This window comes from Theileria parva, chromosome 2, assembly GCF_000165365.1.
Source record: "Theileria parva strain Muguga chromosome 2, complete sequence, whole genome shotgun sequence".
NCBI lineage: Eukaryota > Apicomplexa > Aconoidasida > Piroplasmida > Theileriidae > Theileria > Theileria parva.
Window position 1 is genome coordinate 363,170 of NC_007345.1, and position 19,002 is coordinate 382,171.

The window sequence follows — 19,002 nt, forward strand, 5'->3', positions numbered from 1 at the left end:
GTATTTAAAGGGGCGGAAGAACAAGAATTTTTGTGCCGTTTTTAGGGTTCGAAAAATCGCTCAAAAAACTTTATTTATTTTCTACTAGAAAAAGATTATAAGGATTTATTGTCATTTATAATATATTCGAATGATGGTAACTGGGTTTTGTTGATAAAAAATATGAACTGACGAGAAAAGTTAAAAATTATTCACACCACCTGGTGCTGACCTTCCAACCGATTTTTCCCTCTTAATTATATTTCGTTTTAGTTAATTTTTTTTAATTTTAATAACATTAATTAACTAAAACGGATTGTAATTCGTGAAAAATTAATGCCTTAGGTTTTATATCATCAATGATATAGTTAACCCTCATATTCTTTATTACTGCGGTTATCCTCCAGATTCCAAAGCTTAAGTAATAAGGAATAAAAGGCCATGTGAACTTCTCTGATAATTTCTGATCATAAACTGGCAATAACCCAATATAACACTGCTGATTCACGATACACATTGTATATCACATTTTAAGGGTAATTGTAAGGTATTCAGCAGCTTCACATTACACATGAATACCCTATACATCATAACTCAACCACAATAAAGAGCAAACTTTGAAATTTTTTAGTTATTTGAGGTTATTTGTTCACGCGATCATTTATACTTTTGGAATTTATATATTATGAAAGCCTTCACATCTTTCGAATCACGAATTTACAAGACGAAAAATTTTAAGTTATTTTTTCCGTAATTTTAATAAATCCTATTGATTTTACACATTTTAGTTGATTTTAAGTTTAATATGAATTTTTGGATTTTAATTTTTTATGTAAAATATTCTATCTTTCGGAACCCGGAATAAATGCAGACCTTTAATTTGTTTTATAAATTAAATGGCAACTAATAGGAAATTATCTGTTCAAACAAGATCTATGAACTCGTGGAATCTTGTCAACAACGGCCACAAATGCATCAGTGAAAAGGCACTAGATAAGAAGATAAACGAGGCGATACTGGTGCCAAAAGGCAACAAACCACCAGTTTCTGAAGAGAAGAGAACGCCAACCACTACGGTAACCAACAACTCGTTCTTCTCGAGCTCAATAACCACGAGCACAACAGCGACCACAATCTCGACAAAACAGTACAATTATTACTCTAACATCATTTCCAGCACTCTTACGAACAATGCAGTCACCAACACACCACTCAAAGGTGTGACGGAAAATTGCTGTCCCTCGAAGGACATCTCTCCACTCGCGAAGAGCCCGGAACAAAAGAAGAGTAACAAAGATATCAAGTACAAGTCGTACAAGGAGACGACACTTAAGTGCACGAAGAATGTTTGTAAGGATTTTAGTTTTCGGACTAAGGCTGTTGAAAGGGGCCTGGTGGGTGAGCCTTTGGACAAGAACTTCAGCAGCGTGCTGAAGGGAAACTATACGACGTATAGGAAAAAGTATTTGGAAGGCCCTGTTGTTGGACGGGGGAGTTTCGGAGTCGTGAAAACGCTCTTCAGCATGGTTGAGATTCTGGATTTGTACCAGTTCATCCCGACCAAGCTGAGGCCGCCAATTAACAATTTATCCCTGGGAATAAAGAGACTGAGCGAGAATAGGTACGAGTTCTGCGGAGTCAGCTTGACGAGTCCAACGAGAGCCGCGAAGATAATGAACTTTGACAAGATCAAGAAGACCGGCTCGAAGAACTTGCTCCACATTTTACGCGAAGTCTCAATTGGCTCCTGGAACGACCACCCGAACATCGTCAAGGTCAAGGAGATCTATCTCAATGAACAGATAATTAAATACCTCAACAACATAAACAACCTGGATGACCGGGAAATGATCTTGACTGGGAAGAACAACAACGTCTACTTGGTGATGGAGTACTGTAGCGGGGGCGACCTCAGCAAGTTAGTGATCGACGAGGTTAACAAGGAAAACATAATACCCAGAATATTTGTGCAAATATTCAAGTCACTCTCGTACATTAACTCGCGAGGCATTGCGCACCGCGACGTCAAGCCAGAGAACTTTCTCATCACCGTTAACGAAAAGGAAACAAAGTCTGAAGACGCTGAAATTAAAGATAACGATGACATCACCGTCAAACTCGCCGATTTCGGACTCGCCAATTCCTCACCAAGAGTACTCAAAACCAGAGCAGGTAAACACCATCTAATTATTACTAACGCAGTTTTGTACAATTAAATATACCATTTAACAATTACTAATGTAGTAATTATAATTAACTCCTGTAGTATTGTATATAAAAATTAACTTTCGGTATTATAAAAATTAACACCTGTAGTAATTAAAATTAACAGCTGTAGTGTTGTGTATAAAAATGATTTGGTGATAGTTTTGGTTTAGGTACGCCGTATTATGTGGCACCGGAGATAATTAAGTGTAACGGTCACAACTGTTACAGCGTGAAGTGTGACTCGTGGTCGGCGGGAATTATGTTACACATATTTCTGTTGGGAACGTGCCCGTTCCACGACGAGTCAGACGTTAAGAAGTTGAACAAGGTGGTGAACGAGGAAATCGACTGGACACATCAAATTTATGCCACGATACCACCCGAGGCCTATGACCTCCTCAAGAAACTCTTGGTCAAAAACCCATCCAAACGAATCTCCACCACCGACTCACTCAAACACCTCTATTTCCAAAAATTCACGGGTACACACATTTACACAATTTACACATATTTACTCATATTTACACATATTTACACATATTTACTCATATTTACTCATATTTACACATATTTACACATATTTACACATATTTACACATATTTACACATACTACACATATTTACACATATTACACATATTTACACATATTACACATATTTACACATATTACACATATTACACACATTACACACATTACACAATTTACACACATTACACAATTTACACACATTACACAATTTACACAATTTAATACAGATAATTTAGTAATCTAATTTATTTATTATAATATTATTTACTGATGGCATGATGTGAATGGTTAATGTATGTGATAGGGTATGCGCCTCTGCTCCGAAGTATTAATGGAAATACGTTGATTGACAAGTTGATCCAGTTTTACAAGTTCCCGATACTCAAGAGAGTTGCGTTGTGCATAATGATAAGGCAGATTTCGGAGTATAAGCTGGACAGCCTGACGCATATGTACAAGTACCTGGTGTCATTCTCGCAGGACTTAAACACCCTGACAATACCATCATTGACCAACTACGTCAACTACTACAAACTCAACTCTGAATTAAACAAGGACAGCACGTACAACAACAAGATTGACAAGCTTTACTACCTCAAGCAGTTTCTAAACATTGACGAGATAGGGTTCACGGAGTTTGTGGCCTCGCAAATGGCCTCAGAACTCTGCCAGAACAACGACCTGATAGCAAACGTGTTCGCAGGACTCCACTCGGACTTGCCAGGAAGACGTAGTCTCTTCATCAACGAGCAGGACTTGGCAAGGCTGACGACGAGTTACACGCACGATTACTCAAACCTAGGAATTAACGCTGATCTGGACCAGGACCTGGAGCTTAAGCTGGAAGCCGACGCGCAAATACTCAGCAGCATCAACCACATCATCAGCGACGCCTGCGAGTACTCCGACAAGATTTACTCCCAGAATAAGATGGAGGGGAACTCACACGGACTCGGCGGATTTCTCAGGTCAACCAGGGGCCCAGACAAGGAAGCCTCAATGTCAATCGACGAATTCTTCCTCATGATGAGCTTCAACCTCATTGACCACTCACACAAGGAAGAAGGAAGACAAATAAGAATCAAAAGAAAAAAAGTCAAGTAACAAACCATCCTACATCAACCATGATGAGGAATAAAGTTAACTAAGAATTGAGGTATAGAATGACTTAAGATGAATAAAGTAAACTGAGAATTGAGGTATATAGTGAATCAAGAGGAATAAATACAAGTTTGAGTAATAAAGTGAGTTAATCTGTTGTAGTGTGTCCACATAATGTTTTATTTGTCATTATATAATGCATATTAAATATGTAATATATGTTAGATATGTAATAATTGTGGTAAAATTTACTTATAATGAATGAAATGGAAAATGTGAGGATGGCAGACGAGTTCTTTGGAGATGAGCTCCTGGGAACAATATACGAAGAAACGGAAGTTTACATGGAGAAAAATCCAAGTAATTTTAAGACGATCAACGGTAAAAGTATAACAATAAATGAAATAGAAGAACCTGTATCAAATAAAGTGTATAAAAACCTGGAAAATGCAGTTAAAAAGCTTGGTAAATACCCGCTGAAATCAAAATTGGAGGATTCCTTGAGGAATCTCACTGAGTACATCAATTCATACGGATATAGGCCCGAAAATGTTAATTATTGTGACAAATCACTGAAAAAATCAATAGATGTGCTTCTAATCCCATTAATGAGACTAATAGTTGACACTGGACGTTATGTGACGACATCTTCGTGTTCTGGAAGAATAGTATTCTTTGAAAAGGACAGTAACTTTCAGACCAAGAATAATCCAATATACGGAAGGTCAGGGAGGATATTATACAGCTCCCATACACACATCGTAAGTGAATCTCTGAGTAAAATTAAGGAATCCATAGAGTCAAACCCGAAAAATAAGTTCAATTGCTATAAATTGGAGCAAGATACGGATGAGGAGGAGACTAAGGATGATTCCGGCCCAGCATCCTCAGAAGATAAGCCAGAACAGATCGAAAACCAGGTCATACTTAAGTTTGAGCCATTCTTGATACACGTAGATTGTAACACACTAGAAGATGCGATTTGCTTACTAAACATATGTAGGAGTGTGGGCTTGAAACAGTCTGGATTAAGTTCGTCTAAGAAAAAGTATATACTAGCAATAAGAGGAAATAATATTCTGGAGGCGCCGATAATGTATAAAAGTTATAAAGTAGAGAAAGATAAGCCAATTCTGCTGAAAAATCAATATCTAATTTCATACGAGTATTTAATACACTTAATAAACACATGTAACGTTAAAATGAGTCAAAACTTTAAGCAGTTTTTATCCCTGTACCATAAATTAGTAAGGATTTTTAAAAACGATCAAATTGTAGTCTCACAACACAGTCAACCGATTGAAAATTACCTCACGGTTGAAAATAATCATCTTGAAAATGATAATTTATTCGGAAATAATCATCTTGACAATATATTTGGAAATAATCATCTTGACAAGAATGTAGTTGAAAATATGTCTAAGATTTCGAAAAAGGATGAATACATTGATATGATGAAGTGTATGGAATTGGTTGGAAGAGATTTGTTGTTTGGGTTGGAGGGTGACAAACGAGTAGATATAATGTCATTTCACGGAGAATGTAATCAGCTGCTGAGAACGCACTGCTGTATGGCATCATCTAAAGATTACGTTCTGGTGTTTGGAGGATACCAAAAGTCTAAATCTAAAACCATTTGTGTGTGTGATTTGAACAAAGTGGACCAAGGTTTCAAAGTGTTTGAAATAAATCATGGTCCTGAAGCCTTACTAGACTCCACTATACTCTCAGACGGAACAGTATTTATCACGTTTGGAGGACGAATTAGCGGAGATAAAGCCTCAAATGATGTTTATATGCTTTATATATATAATCAGGGAGATACACAAATAAAGTGGTCTAAATGTCAGTTGATGGGAGAGAAAATACCAGTAGCAAGATTTAGGCATTCAGTATGTCTAGAAAAAAGTGATGAACGGGGATCGGATGGTGATTTAGAATATTATGATAGTTCTAGTAATATATTCAGATTCTATATGAGTGGAGGAGCTTCTTCGTGTAGCCCACTAGATGATAATATTCTAGGAGATATCTGGAGATGCACAGTTGAGTATAAAATTCAGGAAAATAACATAATAAATCCCACAGTACAATGGGATTGTCTATACGAAGATAAATCGTTAGGTTGGTTTAGTGGCTCCATGGCACATAGTCCGTCTGATAATTGTCTGTATTTGATTGGAGGATGTAAGAACTTGGATGAATTTTTAAAGCCTGGATTAAAGAGAATGGATCAATTAGTGGCATTCAATTTACAGAATAAAACTGTAAGGAACCAAAATTTACTCTTGAAAAATGAAAATAGAGAATTCCCACCACTTACAATGTCACATTCCCTAGTTCCACTGGAAAATGACGATTATTATATCGTAGGCGGGTTTGGATCCTTGGCATTTCTGGATGAGATATGGTACCTAAACCTAAGTGAAAAGTCCATAAAAAAGGCGTTGATGCTCCCAAAAGGAACCAGAGCACGAATGGGAGCATCAGTTATATCCTTTAAATACGGAAATTGCAATCACGAGGAACTGTGGATAATTGGTGGAGGAGTGCCATCAGTACTCAATTTTGGGTCTTTTTACGACAAACCCCTGATAATTGTACTGAATTGCGATGGTTTATGTGAGGAAAATTCAGAAAACACAGAGACAAACAACTTTACAACTGGCGACGTCGACAAATATAAAATTTTAGGCTTATATGTGGTTGTAGAGGATAAAAATTTGGTCAAGAACTTGAAGAATAAACTTGAGCTTTTAAATTTGTTTGATAAGAGTAGGAAAATCTTTCAATTTAACGAATCAGACTATTTGTATCATAGCGTAGCCTGTGACAAGGTTGAAGATTTTACAGAATGTTCCGAATGCAAACGTGAAGCTTTGTGTGTTTGCTGTAAAATCTGTTCAAATTGCTGCTATTCCACGACTGATTCTATCTTTTTCTTGCCAATTAAAGCAATTGAGAACTACCCAGAACTAAACCCTCTAAAAAAGTACAAAGTCTATTCATGCTCTGATTTACCAGTAAGAATTAAACAGAACCCAAGAGATAAATTACTAGCCATGTTTAAAGATAAGGAACTTGAAACTATTGTAAGAAATGTGGAGGTTTTTGGAGATAATTTGTTGATAACGCCTGTGCGGGGTTTGGATTTCCCAGAAATTGATTGGGAGTCAGTTTCAAAGGAATTTAAAGTGTCCTCAGTGGCACTGGTAGGAGAAATAGAAGGAGAAGAGAGACATAGGCAAGTGGAACTTTTATATGGAAATGGCGATGCTTCAATACGAGAAAACGGAGTAACATACATTTTCAATATTAAAACAAACATGTTCTCGAAAGGAAATTCATCAGAAAGGTAAGATAGTTTAACTCATTTTTCTTTAGGATAAGAATACAAAAAATGTATTTTTCCGATTATAGGCACCATAGGAGAGTACGAGAATACAAATTCTCAGATGAGCTAACACCTTACTACTTCTTAGCCTCAAATAACTATCATCCAAAGTTGAAACCAATTCACCATTATGAACTTAAGGACTTATCCAAATACCAATTGGAAGGTGAAATTATGGTTGATTTCTTCTGCGGAATTGGTTATTTCACAATTCCAATACTGAAGTATACTGACGAGAAGAGATTATCAAGGGTGTTATGTGTAGATGTGAATGAAACAGCAATTAAGTATCTGATGGAAAACGCAAAAGCTAACAAAATCGACCTGTCAAGAATAGAAGTAAAGGTTGGCAACTGCGGAATGTTTGGAAAATCTTACGGATTTGATTACGTTGGGGAGGCGGATAAAATTCTACTGGGTCTTTTACCGAGTTCGAGAGTGGGTTGGATTCCGGCAATAGCGGCAGTTAACACTATGCACGGAGGGATTGTATATGTACACGGACTATCTAGGAAGAAGAAGGGGCCGATTATTGAATCTATTACAACTCTTGAGGACTGGGAAGAGGTTGGAGAATTCTGTTACACAACCAAACAGTATGAAGAAGATAAAAAACACGATTGCGACTGTGAAGTATTCAGCTTGTACGTACTGAGGAGCTTCCACGAGCTTTGTAGAAATCACCCATACGAGAGATACATCTCCTGGAAACTCACTGTGCTGCACGTGGAAACCGTTAAACGGTACTCACCTCACAAGTACCACCAAGTTGTAGATTTAAAAATAACGCCAGTGCCCTCATAATAATAATTCACTAGAATATTGTTCTTTTAATTTAATTATTAATATTTTATCCATCATCGCATAAATTTTATCTAAAATGGGTTCGAAACATCATCCAGATTTAGTCATGTGCCGGAAACAGCCAGGAATAGGTAATTCCCAATCTTCCATAAATAATTATAACATATAAAATTCAATTATTTAAATAAATATAAACTATAATTATTTAAACAGGTATAATTCACACCTATTATAATAATTAGTACTAGTTTGTTAGATTAAGAATATGTTAGAATTTTTAGCGATTGGAAGACTCTGTGAGAAGTGTGATGGCAAGTGTCCAATTTGTGACTCATATGTAAGACCAAACCTTTTGGTTAGAATCTGCGATGAATGTAACTATGGAATAAACCAGGTACATACACCCTTGAAAATTTAAATACTCACTAAAAAGTTAAATTTCCAGTTAAAATATTTTTAGGGAAGATGCGTAATCTGCAATGGGCCTGGAATCTCAGACGCGTACTACTGTAAATCATGTTGCCAATGCGAAAAGGATAGAGACGGTTGCCCGAAGATTATTAACCTAGGGAGTGCAAAAACAGACTTATTTTATGAAAAAAAGAAATACGGACAAACGAAACAATTCTTTTAGCATTTCTTGTACAATATTTTAAATCTGATATTACAGATTTTACATTATTTACCTGCACATCAATTTACACCAAATAGCCATTCTTCTTACTATAAACTGTTGTATTTCATTGATTTCGTTTTATTAATCTTAAGAGCTAAAATTAAGTGTGTTTTTGATTTTATTGATAAAGTTATTTAATAATGGTGTTATCTACGTGGTAGCATCTTGGAATCATGTGCTCAGAATATTTTATGTATCGTTCACATTTTCCAGTTTATAATTCCACAACTACAATTATGTCATTTATTCACTCAAGATGGCATCAAACGGTGAGACGGAAGAGGAAGTTTTCTTCCAAAAAAAGACAAACGCTTTCAATTCATTAGTGGAGGATGAAAACGATCCTTCCAGTGAAGGTATTTGGAATTTGACAAATTCAAATATTAATACTTAAATTTATTTCCTTCCTTTCGTAATATTTTTATTTTAGAAGAGAATCACGTGAAAACAAACAATGTTCCATCTACCCCGAAAACAAAACCGGTATGTTTCCTAGATAAAACGAGTTAAAATTTATTCAGAATGAGGATACATCAACTTCTAAACAAAAGGGAAAGAAAAAGGTATTTTTTCAATGCTTTAATCACAATTTTAGAAGGGGAAGGCCGTGAAGCAGGAATCTGACGATGATGAGTTCGATAAACTCCTAGCAGATCTGGGCACATTAGATGTAAAGGTATTAGATTAGCTTATTTACATATTTTTAACCATTATATTAATTTATTTAAAATCTTAGGATAATGAGAAATCTGCTGCCAAGCTTGACGAATCCTCGAAAGAGCCTTTAGATACCGAAGAACCTAAAGAAACGCAGGAAATCACCTCTAAAACTCTAAAGAACAAACTTAAGAAGGAGAAGAAGAAACAGGCTAAATTACAGAAAAAGGAGTCTCAAGTTGAGGAAGTTGAGGAGAAGCCTGTCGCCGCTCCCAAGAAGCCGCTCTCCCAGGCTGCAAGGATGGCGGCTGAAGTCCAGCGTAAGCTCCGAGAATTAGAAGAACAAGCTAAAAGAGAGGAGGAGGAAAGGCTGAGGATCGAGGAGGAGCAAAGGAGGTAACCTCAATTATTAAAATAAAATTTGTAGAAAAGAGGAGGAGGAAGAGAGGGAACGCCTTGCAATTTTGGAGAAGAAAAGACAGCAGAGGAAGGAGAAGAGGGAGCGTAAAAAGAAGGAGGGCAAACCAACTTCTGCGAAGGAAAAAGCTGCCGCTGAAATGAGTAAGAGGTTCCTGGAACAGTTTGGAAAAGCCATTCTAGAGGAAAATCAAAACGAACAGCCTAGAAAAACTTTAGCTCAAAAAAAGCCTAAACGAGTGAAATCCGTTCAATTTGAAGAATCTGAACCTACCTCAAACCAACAGCAAGAACCAACTTCCGATGATCTAAATGAAGAGGATACAGGTAACCAATTTAATATTCATTTATAAACAAAAATTGTAAAAATAGTTTAAATTGTTTTAACGATACTTTAGTCAGTGAAAGTGATATTGATAATTGGGAGGACCTCGAAGATGAGAAGGAAACTAACCAAATTATTACTCCAAAACCCGTTAAAACTGTAAAATATGGTAATACTCCAACTAAAACAATAATAGTTATAATAATACTTTGATAATAAATTAATGTATTTATAGTTGTGAATGAAGTGGATGATGACGTTTATGATTTCAGATCACCGATTTGCTGTGTTTTGGGACACGTTGACACAGGGAAAACTAAGTTACTTGACAAGATAAGACATAGTAACGTCCAAAACGCAGAAGCCGGTGGTATAACTCAGCAAATCGGAGCCACTTTCTTCCCCAAAGATTTACTTGACACACACTGCCACAAGGTATTATTTTACCCACTATTGTTAAATTATTTTACCCACTATTGTTAAATTATTTTACCCATTATTATATATTTTTAAATTATCTAACCCATTATTATAAATTTTTAAATTTGGTGAAATAAAATTAATTTTCAGATTGATGAGGAAATGTGTGTAAAATCTCCTGGACTTCTTATAATTGACACTCCTGGGCACGAGTCGTTCAATAACTTGAGAGCTAGAGGCTCTTCTTTGTGTGATATCGCGATTTTAGTGGTTGACATTATGCATGGACTTGAGCCCCAGACCATTGAGAGCATTAACCTTCTAAAGGCCAGAAAGTGTTACTTTATAATTGCTCTCAATAAAATCGACCGTATTTACAACTGGAGTTCCACGCCCTGGCAGACGTTCAGGGAGTCGTTTGCAAAACAACCGAAGGAGTCGCAAAACGAGTTCAGTGACAGGACTAAACAAATCATGCTCGAGTTGAGTGAAAACGGACTCAACTCTTCCCTTTATTGGGAAAACGATAACATTAAGAAGAACGTTTCCATTTGTCCGACCTCCGCCATTACTGGTGAGGGCATTTCTGACCTTCTATATCTCCTCGTTCAACTCACGCAACTCTTAATGGCCAAACGACTTACATTTTCTCAAAAACTCAAGTGCACTGTTCTCGAAGTTAAAACCGTCGAGGTACCAAATGCCAAATTAGTTTATTTATGTGTGGTATTAGTTTGGTATCATACATTAGTTTACTATTACTACTGATTTACATATGTAATCTAATGTTTTTAGGGACTTGGAGTTACTGTGGATGTAATATTATTGGATGGAATTCTGAGAGAAGGTGATAGGATAGTGTTGTGTGGTTTATCAGGTCCAATTGTGACTACAATCAGGACCCTGCTGACGCCACAGCCGTTATCTGAACTCAGAGTCAAGGGCGAATACGTAAAACACTCACACATCAAAGCTGCCATGAGTGTTAAAATCGTTGCCAACGTATGATTCATAATAATTATAACATTAGCACAATTATACCACTACAATTATACTACTACAATTATACTATTACAATTACATTAGTATAATTATACTGGCATTATTATGCTATATTTACATTAATTTTATGGTTGTATATTGTGTTTTAATATGGGTTTTAGGGGCTGGATGACACGGTTGCGGGAACGGAACTGTTTGTGGTTGGCGAGGGTGATGATGTTGACGAGTTGTGCACTGAAGTCATGAGTGATATTTCATCGATTTTCGACTGCATTGACAGGACAGGAATTGGAGTGTACGTGATGGCTTCGACTTTGGGTTCCTTGGAGGCTCTTTTGCACTTTCTAAACGATAAGAAAATCAAGATTTACTCTGTGAATATTGGGCCAGTACAGAAGAAAGATGTTAAAAAGGCCTCAATTATGAGAGAAAAAGGCCATCCAGAATACTCTACAATTCTCGCGTTCGATATTAAAGTGACGCAGGACGCTGAAAAAGAGGCTGAGGTTCTGGGTGTTAAGTTACTTTCAGCTGATATAATTTATCACCTTTTGGACTCTTTTCTTGCCTACATGGAACAAGTACAGGAGGAGAGAAAACAGCAACAAATCCAAAATGTAGTCTTCCCCTGTGAACTGACTATTCTTCCCCACTGTGTTTTCAATAAAAAGGACCCATTTGTGTTTGGAGTCCACGTTGATGCTGGTGTTCTCAAGTCCAACACACCCCTTGTCGCCATTACCAAAACTTCAGTATCCTTATACTAGTTTCCGATTATCAGTGTTAAATTATATAAATAATTATTTATATAGATTATTTTATGGATTACTTGTATTGATTATTTGTATAGATTAATTATTTTTATTTAGTGGTAAAAATTTTTTAGCAATTATTTTTGGGTCGAGTTGCAAGTTTAGAACATAATAAGAAACCAGTTGAACAAGCTTTGAAAGGTACCTTCTTACCATCAATAACTGCAATAAGATAAATTACTATTACCAAATGAATTACTCACAACACAAATTACTATTACTAAATAAATAAATTACTAAATAAATAAATTACTAAATAAATAAATTACTAAATAAATAAATTAATAAATAAATAAATTATTAAATAATTTAGGACAAGAAGTCTGTATTAAGGTTGTTGGTGAACCGAATGTCGCTTACGGACGTCATTTTGACCACACTAACAAGGTCTACTCTAAGATTACCAGAGAGTCAATTGATATTCTGAAGGAGTACTTTCGGGAAGAAGTCTCAATGGTATCTTCGTACAAATAGATAAAATTGTGTAACTAATATAATTTATTAGGACGGATGGAAGTTGGTGGCTCAGTTGAAGAAGGTTTTCAATATTTTCTAACAAGTATAAAACTATTAAATTAACTTGTAAATTATATATTTCATGACTGCAGTATTCATAGTATACAATCATTTCTTTAAACGATTCAAACGATTTCTACATTAACGTTACCCAGCTCAACATCTATGTTGCTTTCCAATTCCAGCTCCAAATTATCAAAAAAGGCCTCCAACTCAACATTTGAGTCAAGATTTTTATTATTCTCGAATTTGACCTCCGATGTGTCCTTAGGGGGTTCCAGTGGTACATAAGATCCTAGATCCTCAGTGTTCTCCAATTCGGTGTCAGGTGATAGGTCATGCGGTTCCAGTCGTACCGTAGAATCGAGAATTCCTGTCGTAACTTCCAGTGACACCTCTGAATCATTTTCTGTACTTTCCAATGGGAGTACTGAATCATTTTCTGTAACTTCCAGTGACACCTCTGAATCATTTTCTGTATTTTCCAGTGGGAGTACTGGAACACTATCCTCCGTACTTTCCAGCGGTAGTTTTTGATATCCAGTGTTTACGGGGGATACTACTGGGTCAAGACTTACAGAATTACCCGATTCCATATCTAAAAACGTATCTTGAGTGGAGCTGTCCACTAGAAATCTTGACTTAGGGTCCCTAAAGGACTCCATTATCATTCTTAATTTGTATTCACTGGTGGTTTCCGTCGGTACTTCGGGGTCTAGACTTTGGGAAGAGACATCGCATTCAGAGTATGAATCATCGTAATCTGACTCCGGGTCCCTGTTGTAGGAGTTATTCGGTGAGTTCTGTGAAGTGGAAGAGGAGTGAGTGACAACATCGTTGAGTTCCTGGACGTCATTTTCAGGTTCTCTTGACGCGTTTTTCTTGGATTGTTTCTCCTTGTCCTTCTTGGATAGAATTTGGGTAATGTTAGTTCTACAAATGGGGCATTCTGAACTACGTTTGAACCATTTCTTAAGACAATCTCTGTGAAACAAGTGGCGCATATCACAGGGTAACAAAAACACCTTGTCAACATCATTTATATTCTACAATTCAATTAACAATATCGTAGTTATGCATAATATTAACAGTGTATAGTAGTAGTTAAAGGTATAAATAATATTGATACCATGTAGTAGTAAATGGTATAAATCATATTAATAATAGTATATAGTAATTAAAGGTATAAATCATATTAATAGTATAATACTAAAACCAAGTATAATGTTATTAATAATAGCATAATGATAGTAAAGTTAAAGATGTGTAAAGTTACCAGAATACAAATTGAGCAGAGATGTTCGTCTAGCATTTCACTGTTGTTAACACACTCAAATAAGACGTCTTTGGGGGGTTTAGACTTAGTTTCAGAGCTGTTCTGATCTTGCTGAGAATCTTGGGAAACTGTTGTTTCCGATTCAGAAGTGTTCGTGTAGTTTTCGCCCAACTCGACCGACTCCTCCAAGCTGTCGATTTTCTTCAAAACGTCCCTGTAACGCTCAACCTTTAGCTTCTTCAGGAGGCTAACTGGCATTGCGGTGGATGTCAGGGGAATTGAGCCATGTCTGAAGTAAATCACGATCAGGAGAGTGACATAGAGGAGAATGCAGATGAAGGTGTAGGCGAGCATGGGCACTACGTAGGAAGCGATGGTGAGCCAAAGCAAGAAGTAACAGATTCTGGAGGAAACAGTTTTCAAGTCTTCGCGAGGTGAAACACCCAAAAATACAACTGTGAGGCTGATCCATAGGATCGAGGCTATGTTGTAAAACGTCTGGCTCAGCTTCAGGTTCGGTCCATTTCTCGCCCCGATGTAATGGTACCTCAGCGACCACGAGCTGTTAACTGTATGCCAAATAGCTCTCAAAAGCCAGCAAACTATCAACGTTTCCGAAGGCCTCGTCTGAATCTAAAAAATGGTTATAAAACTATAGGACTAATTATTTAATTATAGAAAATTCTAAATTGTTAATGTAAGATTCTCAAAATTTTGATAAAACAAACAACTAAATAAACATAATTATGATAAAATAGAAACAATAATTATTTAATCAAACAACTAAATAAACATAATTATGATAAATTGATAAAAAATTATGATAAATTAATAAAAATTGATAAAAAACTGAGTAGGAAGGGAATTACCTTGTAAAATCTTATATTATAGTAATAAATAGCGAAAGAAGTTAAAACAACAAGGGCGACGAGGATTAAGAGGTGAAATGACATAAGGCACTTGTAAACAAAAATGCGGTTGGAAACGTTAGAGAAAGAATCATTGGAAATGCTCCGGCTAAAGAGAATTGAAACTAGAGGCATAGATCTAATATATTGAATCAGTCTGTTGTTGTTTTCGGTCATGTCGGTTGAGGTTTGCCCGGGGTCTGAGGGAGGCGTTTCAGCCTGAACCTCAGGATCCTGGACGGTGGCGGGGTCTGTTTCGCAAGTTTGAGTGGCCATGGTTAGATTTCTAGAAAAAAACACTTCATTTTACGTCAAACATTTTAGGCGTTAAGCTTAAAATTTTGGGATTAAATCTTTATATGGCAGTGGAACTATGGAGACGTTACATTACAGTGCTGGTCAATTTGAATCCTATAAAGTGGAAAACAAAATTGCATATTCATACCTATTGGAATTTGGGGAAATAATTAAAATTGTGGACGTTAATAATATAAAATATAATACTAAAATGACATCAAACCCCCATAGTCACAAGGTGTTGAATTTATCACAATTTGAAATTCCCCTGTGATGATTTTACTTAAACAATAACCACAGTTTAAGGAAATTACTGTAAAATAATTTTCGACAACGTAATATCATAATTTTATCTAATAATTTGAAAGGGATTCTAGGCGACAATTTTATAGTAGTATACTAATTGTGTAATAGTGATATGGTAATAATATAATTTGTGATATTAATATTTAATATCATTTATTTAAAACTGAGAGTTCCTTTACAATTGCCGTCTTACACCTATACAGCTTCGGTACCCAAAGGGCCGTCCTATATTTGTATGAGTTGAGGAGGTGTTCAGTTTCCAGACGAAATGTGACCCACTAAATTATTTTTTAATCGTATCTAAGCTCACCACTATACGTCTGAAAATCTCCACTAGTGATATTATAAACACTACGATGTTGTGTGACAGCTCCTGGTGCTCAATTAGCTTTATTGGAGTCACCGTCAGTGCCCAGGTTAGTCTACATAACAGGTTCACCACGCACGCTATGTAATACGCTTTCATTCTATACATCCTTCTATCCCCTCTCCTATTACATTTTACACATCCCTTACATAATTAAGCATACTAAATATATGAAAACTAAACAGTATCAACAGAAATTAACTTTAAAACTAATTAATTAATACCTTTTGAAGATGTTAAGAGGAGGTGAGAGACCCCAATCTACGAAAAAATCCCAGAGAAAGTTATAGATCGTAGCCACAACGTAGCAGGAAATCATGACTACAAGCCTGTTGTTTCCAGAACTTGGGGGCCTAAAAAACATATATAGTTGAAAAAGTACCACTTCAGTGATGAAACCACCACGCAGATAATTCCAGAAATGTACTTGAGCATGTTTCCAAAGTGGATCCACAGATGCTCGTTGATATACCTAAGAATATGTTTATTAGGGAAAATACCTAAGAATATGTTTATTAAGAAACCAACCTTCTGAGGCACTGTGAGAACCTGAGAAAGAACGGGGCTATCATAACTGTCGGAATCACCCAATTGATCACGTCTGAAATTATTTTTTCATAAAACAGCCTTACCTTCATGCACATGGTGTGTATCATTCGATAATCCATACCTAATCAAAAATTAATAAAACTATGTAAAATATAGATGTGTAAAATTAAAACCAATTATAGCATAAATTATGGGTAAAATAACAGTAAATAGGGGAAATAGCTTGATATTATTATTACTAACGTGAAGTATGAGAAGATGTAGACAATGTCGACAAATGATCTTGTGAGTGAAGTGTATACATCTGCGAAAATGCTGTCTGCAAGTGAAACTGGCGGTCCAACACAGATTGGGGAAGTGAATGATCTGAAGATTGCAAATAGCAATTTCCTCCTCAACTTGAGTTTAAAGTTCTTCTTTGGAAGCAGGACAAGCATCAACGAGCAAACGATCAAGATTATTGGATAAATAAAGTGCCTAAAAATTTACATTCGAAGGTAAAAGTACAGTTTATGTTCTCCAAAAAAGTTTATTTTACAATCCAAAATGAAAAACACAAACAACAATAGACACACTAACGACTGTAATGCTCCGAAGAAATAGAAATCCTTCTCATCAACCGAATAATTATTACTCAATTGAAACAAAAATCTGTCAATGATTAATTATATATAAATTAATGGACAAATTGTAGGTAAATTACAACTAAATAGTCTTAAATAGTAACTAAATAACGGCTAAGTTATTTTGAACGTACTGATAATTGACTCCATATGTTTCTAGGTAGTTTTGGCACCATCCGATACCACACCAGATAACGCCAAAGATAAAAAAGACTCTAAAAATAGGCAAGTGAGCCAAGAGAAGTGATAAATTAAACTCTTTTCCAAAGTTAGCGTAACATAATAAAACGCTCATAAAGAACAGTATAGTACAAAGTCCCATCATGTATGACAGGTAATAGGCTGGAATAAAATTCGAGTCCATTGTAGATTCAACTTCCATTTTCATTTTGTTAAAATCAACAGCTTCAGGCTCAGAAATTAGCTGATATAGCGATAGAATTGCATGATTCGTCTCATTAAATGAGTCAATTGATAGTAAAGTTTGTTTATATGTCGGATATAAAGAAATCAAATCATTAGTTCCTAGGAGCTTATCCTTCTTTTTTAAAAGTTTATAAACTGCTAAAATATTTGTGTTTAGATAGGATTTCAGCTTATCTGATGAATCCCAAAGTGCTGTAACTGCTTTTTGAAGTAACTTGACGTGCGATTTATCAAATTCTCCTGATCTGTTAACGACATCTTTTCTCAAATAATCTATCAAAATTGTGATGTATTCCATTTCTGAATTGTAATGCATTATCACAGTCCTGATATCATCCCTCAAACACTTATCAAAACAAGCTTGGGAATCTGGAGTTGTAATCTTCTTATTTCCAAAGTATCTTTTATTAACTTTTGACGCTAAAAAATTATTAATTTAGGTGTTACTTACCGAGGTCATATTTAAAGCCGCCCAGATGCCTTGACATTGATAAATTTTTGGATGTCGCCTTCCTCACAAATTTGTTCTTAAAGTCGATTTTCCTCAAGTTTCTGTGTGTTTGGACTAGAGGTTTCGTTGGAGACTGAGTTTGAGAGGAAGGTCTAAACTCATTTGGATTTTCAACTTGTACATTTCTCAAATCCACGCTACTGTAGAAGTTTCTTTGGCCATTGGTTTCATGGTCTAAAATATCAAGTTTAGCCATTGAGCTTCTGAACTTGTCGCTCAAACTACGAGTTTTGTTAGGTAATGCATGGCTCAATTCCACCAGCTCAGGTATCTGCTCAAAGTTTAAGTGGCCCTTTTCCTCAAACGTTTCTGCCACGATTGTTATCACATCTAAAACATTCTTGGACTTTTGTGATGTTTTAAAATCTTCCAAATTTGACGATGACTTATAATCTTCAAAACGTGATGAAAATTTTCGATCTTTTAAGTTAGAGGAACTAAATGTGTCAGATATAGGTACGGTGTATGAATCAGGCTTGAGATCTAGAGGAATTCCCATATTATCTTCAGGTTCTGGAATTTCAATTGATAAATCTTGTTGAGAAGAAGTTTGTTCTTTAATTTTATCAGGTTTTCCAATAGATTTAATTTTGGAATCGTCCAAATCTAAGGCAAAAATGTTACTCTGGAGTTCCAAATCCTCTTCTTCTTCCTCCTTTTCACTAATTTTAAATCTTTGTGCTGATTTTAGTAACCTGTTTAGGTACTTATATCTGATATATTTATCGGCCCATTCTGAAATGAGAAATGTCTCCAATTTCGAGCCGAACTTCATTTTTGCGTTTTTTGGTATAGAATGTAACTACCTTCATAAAATTATTAAAATTCATAATATGAAAAAACTACTAATGTTACAGGAATAAATTAAATAAAATAGCTCCAAAGATGATTGACCCGC

General features: G+C 35.7%; 6 protein-coding genes across 6 annotated transcripts; 4 read left to right on the forward strand and 2 right to left on the reverse strand.

Moving 5' to 3' along the window:
- Window positions 1–276: 276 nt before the first annotated feature.
- On the forward strand, window positions 277–3,987 carry CPK3 (Protein kinase domain protein). Its single transcript, XM_061305322.1, has 3 exons — window positions 277–2,151; window positions 2,358–2,669; window positions 3,022–3,987. Exons 1-3 carry the CDS (start codon window positions 876–878, stop codon window positions 3,819–3,821), a joined length of 2,388 nt encoding a protein of 795 aa, XP_061161293.1. The 5' UTR covers window positions 277–875; the 3' UTR covers window positions 3,822–3,987.
- Window positions 3,988–4,075: 88 nt separating this feature from the next.
- Window positions 4,076–8,016, forward strand: TRMT12 (Methyltransferase TYW3 family protein; the record flags this gene model as incomplete). The annotated part of the gene is made up of 2 exons (XM_759650.1): window positions 4,076–7,173; window positions 7,203–8,016. 2 exons carry the CDS (start codon window positions 4,076–4,078, stop codon window positions 8,014–8,016), a joined length of 3,912 nt encoding a protein of 1,303 aa, XP_764743.1.
- Window positions 8,008–8,687, forward strand: PHF5A (PHD finger-like domain-containing protein 5A). The gene is made up of 3 exons (XM_759651.2): window positions 8,008–8,147; window positions 8,298–8,410; window positions 8,477–8,687. Exons 1-3 carry the CDS (start codon window positions 8,093–8,095, stop codon window positions 8,648–8,650), a joined length of 342 nt encoding a protein of 113 aa, XP_764744.1. The 5' UTR covers window positions 8,008–8,092; the 3' UTR covers window positions 8,651–8,687.
- Window positions 8,688–8,885: 198 nt separating this feature from the next.
- Window positions 8,886–12,935, forward strand: TpMuguga_02g00181 (Elongation factor Tu GTP binding domain protein). The gene is made up of 14 exons (XM_061305323.1): window positions 8,886–9,048; window positions 9,123–9,175; window positions 9,214–9,255; window positions 9,288–9,368; window positions 9,429–9,745; window positions 9,777–10,093; window positions 10,165–10,260; window positions 10,327–10,526; window positions 10,662–11,204; window positions 11,307–11,513; window positions 11,675–12,265; window positions 12,400–12,466; window positions 12,639–12,781; window positions 12,831–12,935. Exons 1-14 carry the CDS (start codon window positions 8,949–8,951, stop codon window positions 12,879–12,881), a joined length of 2,808 nt encoding a protein of 935 aa, XP_061161294.1. The 5' UTR covers window positions 8,886–8,948; the 3' UTR covers window positions 12,882–12,935.
- Window positions 12,886–15,516, reverse strand: TpMuguga_02g00182 (Ring finger domain protein). The gene is made up of 3 exons (XM_061305324.1): window positions 14,987–15,516; window positions 14,118–14,750; window positions 12,886–13,887 (listed from the first exon to the last, which is right to left on the reverse strand). Exons 1-3 carry the CDS (start codon window positions 15,299–15,301, stop codon window positions 12,967–12,969), a joined length of 1,869 nt encoding a protein of 622 aa, XP_061161295.1. The 5' UTR covers window positions 15,302–15,516; the 3' UTR covers window positions 12,886–12,966.
- Window positions 15,517–15,736: 220 nt separating this feature from the next.
- On the reverse strand, window positions 15,737–18,955 carry PHO1-H9 (EXS family protein). The gene is made up of 10 exons (XM_061305325.1): window positions 18,045–18,955; window positions 17,302–18,013; window positions 17,052–17,195; window positions 16,788–17,021; window positions 16,628–16,665; window positions 16,524–16,596; window positions 16,378–16,467; window positions 16,220–16,348; window positions 15,939–16,119; window positions 15,737–15,906 (listed from the first exon to the last, which is right to left on the reverse strand). The coding sequence occupies exons 1-10, from the start codon at window positions 18,877–18,879 to the stop codon at window positions 15,778–15,780; spliced, it is 2,565 nt and encodes an 854-aa protein (XP_061161296.1). The 5' UTR covers window positions 18,880–18,955; the 3' UTR covers window positions 15,737–15,777.
- Window positions 18,956–19,002: the final 47 nt, after the last annotated feature.

Excerpts from the sequence above, each read along its gene's own strand:
- TpMuguga_02g00181 (XM_061305323.1), top strand. The coding sequence starts at position 8,949 with ATGGCATCAAACGGTGAGACGGAAGAGGAAGTTTTCTTCCAAAAAAAG. Across the intron at positions 12,266-12,399 it reads TCGCCATTACCAAAACTTCA|CAATTATTTTTGGGTCGAGT; the intron begins GTATCCTTATAC and ends AAAATTTTTTAG. Across the intron at positions 12,467-12,638 it reads AGTTGAACAAGCTTTGAAAG|GACAAGAAGTCTGTATTAAG; the intron begins GTACCTTCTTAC and ends TAAATAATTTAG.
- CPK3 (XM_061305322.1), top strand. The coding sequence starts at position 876 with ATGGCAACTAATAGGAAATTATCTGTTCAAACAAGATCTATGAACTCG. Across the intron at positions 2,152-2,357 it reads AGTACTCAAAACCAGAGCAG|GTACGCCGTATTATGTGGCA; the intron begins GTAAACACCATC and ends GTTTTGGTTTAG. Across the intron at positions 2,670-3,021 it reads CTATTTCCAAAAATTCACGG|GGTATGCGCCTCTGCTCCGA; the intron begins GTACACACATTT and ends TGTATGTGATAG.
- TpMuguga_02g00182 (XM_061305324.1), bottom strand. The coding sequence starts at position 15,301 with ATGGCCACTCAAACTTGCGAAACAGACCCCGCCACCGTCCAGGATCCT. Across the intron at positions 14,751-14,986 it reads ATAATATAAGATTTTACAAG|ATTCAGACGAGGCCTTCGGA; the intron begins GTAATTCCCTTC and ends ACCATTTTTTAG. Across the intron at positions 13,888-14,117 it reads TCTGCTCAATTTGTATTCTG|AATATAAATGATGTTGACAA; the intron begins GTAACTTTACAC and ends ATTGAATTGTAG.
- PHO1-H9 (XM_061305325.1), bottom strand. The coding sequence starts at position 18,879 with ATGAAGTTCGGCTCGAAATTGGAGACATTTCTCATTTCAGAATGGGCC. Across the intron at positions 17,196-17,301 it reads ACATATGGAGTCAATTATCA|ATTTTTGTTTCAATTGAGTA; the intron begins GTACGTTCAAAA and ends AATCATTGACAG. Across the intron at positions 16,666-16,787 it reads TACATCTTCTCATACTTCAC|GTATGGATTATCGAATGATA; the intron begins GTTAGTAATAAT and ends ATTTTTGATTAG.
- PHF5A (XM_759651.2), top strand. The coding sequence starts at position 8,093 with ATGGGTTCGAAACATCATCCAGATTTAGTCATGTGCCGGAAACAGCCA. Across the intron at positions 8,148-8,297 it reads CCGGAAACAGCCAGGAATAG|CGATTGGAAGACTCTGTGAG; the intron begins GTAATTCCCAAT and ends TAGAATTTTTAG. Across the intron at positions 8,411-8,476 it reads GTAACTATGGAATAAACCAG|GGAAGATGCGTAATCTGCAA; the intron begins GTACATACACCC and ends AAATATTTTTAG.